General features: G+C 38.3%; 1 protein-coding gene across 4 annotated transcripts in view; it reads left to right on the top strand.

Moving 5' to 3' along the window:
• The window catches only part of arhgef25a (Rho guanine nucleotide exchange factor (GEF) 25a), an 84,765-nt gene that overhangs the window by 53,537 nt on the left and 19,244 nt on the right, over positions 1–11,984 (top strand). For all 4 annotated transcript variants that reach the window (XM_083521121.1, XM_083521120.1, XM_083521122.1 and 1 more), the window contains 5 exons: positions 1,828–2,138; positions 3,305–3,412; positions 9,041–9,165; positions 9,755–9,821; positions 10,914–11,017. In XM_083521121.1, the coding sequence (XP_083377247.1) occupies positions 1,828–2,138; positions 3,305–3,412; positions 9,041–9,165; positions 9,755–9,821; positions 10,914–11,017 (715 nt within the window). The remainder of the gene's footprint in view (positions 1–1,827; positions 2,139–3,304; positions 3,413–9,040; positions 9,166–9,754; positions 9,822–10,913; positions 11,018–11,984) is intronic.

The raw sequence follows: 11,984 nt of genomic DNA, 5'->3' as shown, positions 1-11,984 counted from the left end.
GTAGAGGTTGGACTGCATCAAGGATCGGCTCTGAGCCCTTTCCTTTTTCAGTGGTGATGGACAGGTTGACAGACAAGGTCAGACAGGAGTCTCTGTGGACTATGATGTTTGCGGAGGTTGGTGTTGTTATTTGTGTTGAGAGTAGGGAGCAGGTTAGGAAGAGCCTGGAGAGGTGGAGGTACAAGCTGGAGAGAAGGGGAATGAAAGTCAGTAGGAGTAAGACAGAGTACATGTGTGTGAATGAGAGTGAAGGCAGTGGAGTGGTGAAGTTGCAGGAAGAAGAGGTGGAGAAGGTGGAGGAGTGTAAGTTTCTGGGGTCAATAGTGCAAAGTAATGAAGAATATGTTAGAGAAGTCAAGAAAAGAGTGCAGTCAGGGTGGAGTGGGTGGAGAAGAGTGGCAGGAGTGATTCGTGATAGAAGGATACCTGAAGTTGAAGATGCTGAGATTTTCATTGGGAGTGACGAGGATGGACAGGATTATAAATGAGTTCATTAGCGGGAGCGGCCATGTAGGACGTGAGATAGTTTGGACTATGTGCAGAGGAGGGACATGGGGTATATCGGTAGGAGAATGCTGAGGATGAAGCCACCAGGAAGGAGGAAAAGAGGAAGGCGAAGGAGGAGGTTTATGGGTGTGGTGAGGGAAGACATGTGGGGTGGTTTGAAAGAGGCAGATGTAGAGGACAGGGTAGTATGGAGCTGGATAATCCGCTGTGGCGACCCCCAATTGGAGCAGCCAAAAGAAGATGAAAACATAGAAAACATATCAAATGTTTGAAATGAGAATGATATATACATACCATTTTAAGGAAAAAATTTCATTTTGAATTTAATGGCTGCAACACATCTCAAAAAAGTTTGAACTGGGCCATGTTTACCACTGTGTGGCATCAAGTCTTCTGTCCGTATACATCTAGGAACTGAGGAGACCCATTGCTGATGTTTTGGGCGAGGAATGTTGTCCCATATGTGTCTGATACAGGATTCTAGCTCTTCAACAGTTTTGGGTGTTCTTTGTTGTATTTTTTGTATCATGATGCACCAATTGTTTAAAAATTGTTAAAGGCCTAGACTATAGGTAGGCCATATCAGCACCCTGACTCACCCATTGCAAAGTCAGGCTATTGTAATTAATGCAGAACAAATACTTTTTCCAGACTTTTGTTTTCCTGTCCAAAATTTTTTTTAACTTATTGCAGCCATCAAATTCAAACTGACCATATTTTTATATGTTGTATTTCAGTTTAATGACATTATTTATTTATAGAATTCCTTATGTTTATTAAGATGGTGTCTGGCCATCCCTGGTCTAAATTAAATTACTTAATATACTTGATGTCATGTCAGACCTTTATGTTTGTGTGTTATTGATATCATAACCTTAATCCTTTTATTTAGAACTGCCTTTAAGAGTTTTAACATATCAGGTTTAATGCCTGGGAAAACCACATTACTACAACCTCTGGAAAGAAGTACACGCACACCATTGGTCAGCTTGAAAGTAGACTTTATTGTGGTAACAAACAACATGCGGACAGTCAGTCAGTCTGGTTTTATCAGTGAAATACTGTTTTACTACATTAACTCTGACGGTTACAACAGCTGCCGCTGTATTTCTAAAGGCACAGAGCCAGTAAACTCATGCTCACTACTAGTGCCACATAAACACACTGAACAGTAGCTCCTTCATGCCCATGTTTAGTGTCACACAGCTGTTTGGTGGTTTGTGTGTTGTGTGTGAATGACTGAGCCATGTTTATGCAAGACAGCCTTATTTGTTTTCTTTTCGTTGCTCATGATTGTTGTCTCTCTCCCTGTGTGTCCAGATTCATACTCTACAGCGGGCAGTGAGGGCAGTATCTCAACGTCAGTGGCCTCTTTACCCCCCCAGGCGTCAGGCAGCTCGGCCCCGAACTCGCCTAGCTCACGCCGCTCTGTGAGTACGCTGAAGAAGTGGCTGACCAACCCGGTGCGAAAGCTGAGCGTCGGGTCAGTCGGTGGGATCAAGGGGGAGAGATCGATCCGCAAAGTGGAGGGCAAAACACCTCCTCCACCCAGCAGAAGCAACCCTGAGCTGGGCAATAGCAGGGCACCAGAGGACTGTGTCACCATCTTCACCAACATAGACAAAGAGCTGGTTAGAGACACATTATCCGTTAATTCAACCTGATATACTTGTATGTCAATATATTTTCAATCAACTCCTTTAAGTTTATTAAAGCTCTAAACCCCAATGCCAGTGCAATTTGCATGATTTTTTTTTTCTGGACTTTAATAATCTAAAGTAAAGTCCATATTAAACCTTACAAAGATATATGCATACAATATTGCAAATTTTAAAGAGCAAACAAATGTGTGATATATCAAATCTTTACAGTCAGAAATTACCAAAAAAATCTAGAAAATATAAATAAATATGTAAAAAATATTTATAAAGCTAAAATTAATATATTCCAAATTGTTATACTGCAATTCATGATAATGCTGCTCATGAATAATTAACACAATTTATGAACAATCTTCTTGAACCTTATGACCAGACCAATTATTTCTACAAATCATTAAATTGGACTGAAAAATGGTCTAGTCAGTCGTCACATTAGTTGGAAAGAACCTCTAAATGTTAACAAAAAACATATCACAGCCTAAATATATTCATGTCAACTTGCAATCTTACTGTATATAATGCACCATAGCCAATGAGTGTTCAATATGGAAATGCAATGATTTAATTGAAGACCTCACCTACCCACTATATGGACAAAAGTTTGAGATGATAAGATAAGAACATGCTTTTTTGAACATGCTTTTCCACAATTAGTCCCAACTGCAATTATAATAACCTCTGGGAAAAAATGTTCCATTAGATTTTTTTTTGTGTTTTTGAGTGCTTGTGGAGATTTGTGCTCCTTCATTCACAAGGGTGTTAGTTAAGTCAGGTACTGATGTAGGTGCGGTGCAGTGGCCTAGGGTGCAGTCGAGTTCCAATACATATATATTTTATATCCAACAGTGCACTTCACACAGTTTTACACACAGTCCACAGCTCTCACAGGTTTTGAAGTGAAAAAACTAATAATTGAGTTCACACACATTGGGACAGCAGCTGATTTGCTAGACTACCCTGGGGTTTGCATCTGTCTTATTGCACACCATGTGGCCATGTGCCGAAAAATGGCTTCTGTGTCCTACTGTCTTATGTCTGTCCTCAGTTTCTGGAGTTGTAATAAATAAATAAATCTAAATGTATTACTATGGCACAACAGACTGAATGTCATGACAATTTTGTGTATATGTGTGTAGGAATGGAGGGATGGTCTGCCTGCCTCTGAAGATGCTTCAGGAATCCTACAATCACACAGGCACCAGTGTGATTTCCTTCAAGGCTCTGCCTCACTTGTCCTAACTCAGGTGAGTCTGTCACCTATGGAAGAGTGAGCGAGAAAGAAGGAGATAGAGAGACAGAGAGAGGGAGAGAGAGAGAGAGAGAGAGAGAGAGAGAGAGAGAGAGAGAGAGAGAGAGAGAGAGAGAGAAAGCGAGAAAGAAAGAGAGAGAAAGACTTTAGTGTGTTCTTTTTTTTTTTGGCTGAGGCTTCCCTGAGTGTCTCAGACAAAAGAGCGTAGAAAGAGCGAGGGACAAGGAAGGAACTGTCAGTGTTCACAGTAGCAGTGATGGATGTTTAATTTCAGCGTGTGAGAAAAGCCAGAAGGAATGGGACAGCCTCATTAGTAACCAGGCTGCCTGTTAAAGCAATGATGACAAGCGGTGAAAACCTTCATTGATCAAACACGCACATACACACATACAAAGGCCACACATCTTTTTACACGTAAACTGGAGCCAAGGGAAAACAAACACAGCTCCACGCATCACACAAAGCGTCACTGCTAATACTCTTCTCTGTGTCTTTTACAGGATTGGCAGTTTTCCTTAATCTATCATTTCTCACACCTACAACTCCAGAATCACAAAAAAAAGCCCACCAAAAAAGCAATCGAATTCTTATGATTTAAAGCACATCGTTACCAGACATGCCACATCCTCGCTTAATTGGAGGAAACTGTTAGTGACAGTGCTATTAATCAAATATGTTGTAAATTGGGCCTACAGGTGCAGTAAATTACAATGCCAGACTGTCACAGCTGTCAGAACAATCTCTAAAAGGGTTTAGTTGTAATATGTAATCAGGATGGTGTGTGCTGTTAAAGGAAAACAATCAATGGGTCGTAAGATACACTGCAAAATTCACCACTGGAAAAAAAAAGTTTATTTTTCAATTACATGGCAGCCCTAAATAATGTTATGCTCCTCTGCCATTGCGATTTTCCATTTGATGACATGCATCGCAAAAAGCTTGTAGCTTTTGTGTTTAATGTTGTGGAACGTCCATAAAACAAGGTAGTTTCTCTTATGGCTTACATTATAGATGTGATAAACAACATTTAAAAAAAAATAAGACAAAGATATTAATTTTGATATAAAATAATGTGAAATAAATACAAAATAGCTCATCATAACAATGATCTCACACCCACAGTTTAAATAGTCAAGTGGATCATCAGCCCTGGGCTGGACTGTTTCGGAAAATTCATTAACATACTAATAAAAATTTAGGGTTGATTACATTGGGTTGATTTCGAATCTGTTGTTTTGTTGTTGTACATTGATCATGCATAACTTTGTGGCCACCAATTAGGCATAATGTTAGGCATAATGCCTAATATTGTGTTGGTCCGCTTTTTGCTGCCAAAATAGTGGTGACCCATCAAGCATTAACAGCATTAACTTCTTCAGCGATTTGAGCTACAGTTTCTCGTCTGTTGGACCGGACCACACGGGTCAGCCTTCGCTCCCCACATGCATCAATGAGCCTTGGCCGCCCATAACCAATTCAATGAGTTCACAGTAGGCTTAATCATGCCTATGTTTTGGCAACATAGGAAGATGTACTATCTACACCAGGTTCCAGGCTACTGAGAGAGAAGAAATGTATGTGTGTGTGTGTGTGTGTGTGTGTGTGTGTGTGTGTGTGTGTGTGTGTGTGTGTGTGTAGGGGTCAGCTGTTGCCCTGCCCCTCTGTCCTTGTATAGAGCTTAAAATGTGTGCAAATTTCCACAAGGATTAAAATCTATAAGGGCATAATTACAAGTCAGTGTCCCATGGTGCTCTGTACTTAGTCATGGTCATTAGGCCATTTATTTTTCCAAAGATCACGTCTGGGCGTTCCGTTTTGGTTGTCATGTGATGTGATGTGATGAAGTAACTCGGGGTGTGTGTGTGTGTGTGTGTGTGTGTGTGTGTGTGTGTGTGTGTGTGTGTGTGTGTGTGTATAATTTAGATGAGATGCATACTGTAGGCCTGACCTGAGTGTGAACTAAGGATAGTTTTTAGCCGGTGCTGCAAAGAGGTGAAAGAGCATGATTGAAGGTGATTCAAGTGCGTTGTGGTTTTTAGTAAACAAAGGTGATATGAAGTGCCATTAAGCCTGAATTTTGAGAGAGAGAGAAACAGAGAGAAAGAGAGAGCTGTGGATTAAAATAATCAGTCCCTTTTAGGTCATGCCCTCATACATATTTCCTTTACTGGAAATTGCTAAAATCATTGGCACTTCCTTTCAGTCACTAACCAACTAACCAGATTTTCAGTGCAGTGGTTTTATGTTGCGTCTCTATGTAGTGTCTTTCTGTCCTTGCTGAAAGCTTATATTTTGCCTCTTCACCTGCCTCTGTGCTTCAGACCCTGGGGTTCCTGCAAGAGTTTATTGTTTGTTGGCTAATGGAAAATTCCTGAAGGAACATATAACTGCTCCAGCAATTCAGCCCTCCTCTGTCAAATGGAAGGATCCTCTAAGTGCTTGAAACAGCATGCTTTATCACAGCCTTAGCATTTTGCATTTTGTACACATGTGGCCAGATCCATTTCTAGCAGATTGTTAGATTTGGGACTCATGAATAATGTCCAACCAGGCACCAGGAAAAAATAAATAATGAAGAAACAATAAAAAAGCTTCCCTGCCCTGTATTTAACTGTAACATAATTTCCTGCAGGAAGTACAAAAAAAAAAAAGTATTATTATTATTAAATGGCGAGAAAAGAAAACAGACTCCTGAAACACAAGAAAAACAAGGCGTGCATTAAAGGAGGGAACATGATCGGGGGATCTCTCCCATGGATGAGGCTTGAGTACATCTGGAAATGATCAGAGGTGAAGAGTATGGCCAGGAAACCTGTCAGCCAAGCAGGGGAGCACAACCTCGAGCCTAAAGCACGGCATCGCTCAAACTCGACGCAACAAGCAGGACACACAAAAACAGCAAAACACAACACTGCGAAGTAAAATCCAGCAGGACAGATCAAAGCACAACACGAGTGCAGCTGTTCCATTTATACAGCATGACCAGAGGACCGAGCTATTCCTGTGAAAATATAAATCTCAGGGAAGGTACCAATGATAATGAAGTAGATATACACTGCACTCTTTATGCCTCTGCATGTGTCGGCGCACTAAACACAGTGATGAACTAAATTTCCAGCGAAGTATATTTATTATACCTTTGCAAATATCGTGTGTGTGTGCAGACACCCACCCATACACAAATAATATTTGCACATCCGCACCTGTCCGTTTGTGTATACTTTATAAGCACATACAGTACAGTAGGTTTAACAATCATACACCCATTCGGTGTATTTTTTCAATGTGCATTTAAAAACAAGAACTGGCCCAAACAGAAAGTAATCAATCTTAGGATTGTGGTTGTAGTTCAATTTTTCCACCAGTTGGAAAAACTAGAGCCATCACATTGATGACTGGAAAAATGGCAGCATGCAACAATATCCCCTCAATCTGCTGGTTAGCAGTTTAAGTGTGGAATTTTTGTATATAAGTATTCCTTTTTGTCTTACAACTCCGGGATCTTTGACTTGTGTGGACATTTTATGAATATTATTATAGCTCAATTACGGCACACCGCAATTTGACGTGTATGTAATGTGTTACAATAACCAAAAGCACATAAATATAAAAACTTTAGGCATAATATCTTATTGCCTCACCACTTCTAGCTATGAAACAAATATATATATTTTAGCTTCTCCCATCAGGGGTCGCCACAGCGGATCATCCGCATGCTTGATTTGGCACAAGTTTTTACACCGGATGCCCTTCCTAACGCAACCCTCCCCATTTATCCGGGCTTGGGACCGGCACTAAGAGTGGCTGGGGTTGGTTCCCTGACCAGGGATCGAACCCGGGCCGCAGCGGTGAGAGCGCCGCATCCTAACCACTAGACCACCAGGGGACCAGATATATAAAACTTCTTCTTCTTCTTTTGGCTGTTCCCATTAGGGGTCGCCACAGCGGATCATCCGTTTCCATATATATATATATATATATATATATATATATATATATATATATATATATATATATATATATATATATATATATATATATGTATATATATATATATATATATATATATATATATATATATATATATATATGTATATATATATATATATATATATATGTATATATATATATATATATATATATATGTATATATATATATATATCGCACATATTATGTATATTTTTGTGCCGTTTTTGTTCTATTGATATTCTCTTTTGCTCTATCACTTGACCTTTATTTTTACTGCAGGTTAGAAACATAACATTTTGATGGGAGAAGCATAGCACCATCAAACCAAACTTTCAGATAGTCTTTGTTTGACTATCTTTTGTATATACACTACGTCAGTATGGAAACCTAACAGTGTTGATAGCCCCTCCCCCAAATAACAATAGTTCCTCTCAGATCCAATCTCATGCAAAAAGCATCCATTTGTTTTATTTTGTTTTTAAATCAACAAAATAGGCACAGGTCCAGCTTTCTGGTCTCGAACATTTATAGATTTTGTGCACTAAAGAAATGCTTTGAGACTGGTAGGCAGGTTTGATTTATTTCTTTTTTCTTCGGAATTGTAAACCTAAAACATCCACATGTGACCAGATTTATTCAATCTGGGCCTCTCTCACACCCTTGCACTCACTGTGGTGAGTTAGGTAAAGAGAAGAAGTGAATATGACTTGACAGTTTCACCCTGCTGTCTTTATAGCGCTAAAGATGAGAATGGCAGAAGTCTCATTCAACAAAGCTCACTAAGAGAGAATGCAACGAGATGAAGCCTTGGATATGCAAAGAAGAACTGTGCTCTCCATCACAGCATCAGCGCAAGAATCTCAGTGTGTTATATGTCATGCTGCATGAGTCCAAAGCGGCAGTCAACTCTCTCTGAAGTGGAGAAGGGCTCTGGGAATAGCAAATGATGCATTAATAGACATGTGGTGTTTTTTGATGTTATTCTAAACTTCTGATCACTAGGAGTAAACATTTATCAAAGAAAAAAAAAGGAAACTAAAAAATTGAACAAGCTGCAGAGTGACTGATTTGTTTGGCAACTGATTAAGAAACTTTTTGTACCCAGTACAGAGGCAGACGTTTATATTTTTCTTTGTATTTCGACACAGGATTTCTTTCTTGAATTACAGTTCTGTACTATTCCTGAGCTATTTATCACATTCCCGTTGACTGTAGGTCTTGTGCTCCAATTTCTTATTTAGGGGAAGTAGTATGATTTATGAACCTGTCTCGATTGTGTCCCGAGTTTACCTTTCAATATACACTTTAACAACAAAGACAGGAACTTCTTACTGTTGCAATTCCCCTCGTACAGCATATTACACAATCTGGCAGGACCAAATTCCACATTATTCATCGCTAACATGCACAATGGCCAGCCACGTCACAATGACTACATCCAACATCCTATCTGTAAGATATTGTAGTAGCAGTGACTAAGCTTGATAATCCCGCTTATCATTCAGTCACAATCCTTAAGACTCAGTCGAAATGTTCCTTTCCTGTCACCAAGGCAACCTGCACCATAACAGCGAGACTACAAGAGCTCGCCTCTTTCTCCGCCAAGTACGAAATATATTTCATAACCCTATCATCCGGTTCTCTTCTCCACAGAATCTTCAACCCAGTAATCTGCAGCTGGAAGGCAATGGCTTTGCACTGATGGATGACAATTCTAGCCAATCATCCGTCACAGTGGACAGTGAAGAAGAGCGGAGGAGTGCCTTAGAGAAAAGCATGTATGTCTGGAGTTCAGTCTCGCTATAAAACTTAACCTGATCCCCTAATGGGAATTTGGAGTTACTTCACAGTGTCTTGCATACATATTCTCATCCCTCTCTAGAATTATTTACCCTTTCTTTTCTCCATTGAGATATGATACTCTACTCACAGAAGCCCAACACTTACTGCTAGAAAGGTTTAATATAAGAATGTGATTTGAATGACATATGTGTGTATGTACAGTAACAGTTATAGAAATTGTATTTCCATCATCTGATCAGTCACATTTAAGACCTCAAGAGTATTGTGTAGTATAATGTGTAGCATTTCTGCCATGATTTAGTTCCAATTAAAATGCCCAATTTTATTGTAAAGCTTCAGTTAGAAGTTACAGTCTCATTACCTGTATATCTGCAGACATGCTGTGTTTAAACAACATAATTAAATATTGTGCTTAATCCTTCCACAAACATTCAGTCGTGCTATGAGTGGCGCACCTGACTGCATTTACTTGATGCTGAATCAAAAGACGGTGGAACATACTGATGGTAGAATTGTTTTTAGAGTAAACTTCTTGTCACCCTGGTGCCTTACTTTTCTCTGCAGGTATGTCCTTGAAGAGTTGATAGAGACTGAGAAACTGTATGTAGCTGACCTGGGACTCATAGTGGATGTGAGTAAGGCAGATTATACAGGAAAAAGACGTGCAAATAAAATAATTATGAATGCACATGCCGTACACCGAGTTCTTTCCTGAAATTAGGTATGCCACATAAATTAGCTTTTAAGCGAAAGCAGCAGAGCTGAGTGGCTCTGTTATGGCAGGAGCCAGGACTAATTGCAAACAGAAGCTGAAGACAGCTACAGTATCTGATCCACTACATTACAATTTTTTGATGCATTTTGAATCTTTGTTTTTTTTTAAGAATGTGTATTATGGCACTTGGTATTATTGATCCTGTATCCTGTAAGCATACTGAACATGTGTGTCAATATTTGCTGACTTTGTTTCAATAGACATGACCAGGATACAGTATATATATATACTGCAGATATATATATATATATATATATATATATATATATATATATATATATATATATATATATATATATATATATATATATATATATATATATATATGTCCATTTAATAGTTAAACATGTACAGTGGTAATGTTGACAATATGTAAAGTCATTCAATCAACAAACTTACATAGACATTTATATCTAAAAATAGTATTAAAAAAATCTCAAAACAACTACTAGTGAATCAGGGAGGATTTTTTTATACAGTATTCACTTACCAGACACTATTTAAAGTTCCTTTTCTTCACTAAATATTTGTTTAAGGATGAAAGGCGTAAGCTGGAGTCCATGACAGTGTTTTAAACATTCTACTAGTCAGCATTAGTCACATTGTTGAAAACACAGAATTTTTTTTTATTCAAGTTTGGCTTCTGTATGTTACCTATACAGTCAGTGAACTAAAAGTTAGGTCACTCTTTATGCAGGGAAGGTTATGAGAATTAAGGAGATTAATTAAGTAGATTTCCTTTCAGATTTTGCAAATGATCAATCAGTGGCACTAAAATGACCATAAAAATAAATCCAACCTGGAAACAAAAATGTTGTTGTTATTGCTAAAACCTGGTGTAACATCTGAGGTTTAAATACTGATGTTTAACTTTACAAATACTATGTAGTGTAACAATATGTATGGACATGTTTTTTGTGTAACCCGTGTCTATGTAATCCCTTACAGGGTTACATGGCCACTATAAACACTAAAGGTGTACCCGAAGACATGAAGGGAAAAGATAAAATAGTCTTTGGCAACATACACCAGATCTACGACTGGCATAAAGAGTAAGTATCATCAGCTTGTTGTGTGTTTTTGTCCTGTTCCTTACAGATACTCTTCTATTATTGATATCCCTAACATTTTTTCCCCTAAAAATATTTGATGACTGTAATAGTTCAGTTGGTCAATATCCAGTAACAGATCCAAAATGTGTCCTGAATGTAATAACATTATTTGGTATTGGTATTTGGTAATATTCTCAGTGGAATATTTGCCATGTTGACCTTAATAACCACAGATGCTCTTGTATACATCAGCATTTTTTTTCAAACTATCGAGTCTATTTTCTCAAATCGATCCTCATTAAGACCCACAGAATAAACATTTCAGGATCACAGAAACTTTCAACTCTGTTTGAGTTGCATTAGATCACTTGCAGTTTTTCTGTTAAACTCTTAAATCCCTTTATGTTGAAAAATAAGCCAAAGCCCCAAAATGTCAAATTATTATAATCATTATAAACCATTAAAAAACAATCAAGAAAACCAAGAGAAATATTCAGTTCATTTAAAGGTGAGATGATGTGAAGATAGAAAAAGCTTTAAAGAATGGACATCTGACCATAAGATTCATATGTGCTCTTTTTCGTCATTCGACATTTTCTTCCCATTTGCTGTTATAATAACCTCCACTATTCTGGAAAGATGTTCCACTTGATTTTTTGGAGTGTGCTTGTGGAGATTTATGCTCAGTCAGCTATAAGTGTGTTAGTAAAGTCAAGTACTTATGTATTAGGGTGCAGTCAGCTTTCCAATTCATCCCAAAGGTGTTCATTAGAGTTGAGGTGAAGGCTTTATAGCAGGCCACTCCAGATCTTTCACTTTAAACCATGTACACCACATCTTCATATGAACTTAATTTGTCATGCTGGAAAATGAAGGGAGAATTTCATGCTACTGCATCCAAAGAGATCCTATCCTTCTAGGTCGAATTGTAACTCTAATTGTAATTCATTATAGCACACAGGTATTT

The sequence above is a fragment of the Silurus aristotelis genome (assembly GCF_946808225.1).
Source record: "Silurus aristotelis genome assembly, chromosome: 19".
Lineage (NCBI taxonomy): Eukaryota > Metazoa > Chordata > Actinopteri > Siluriformes > Siluridae > Silurus > Silurus aristotelis.
This window is presented reverse-complemented; position numbering and strand designations above follow the sequence as displayed.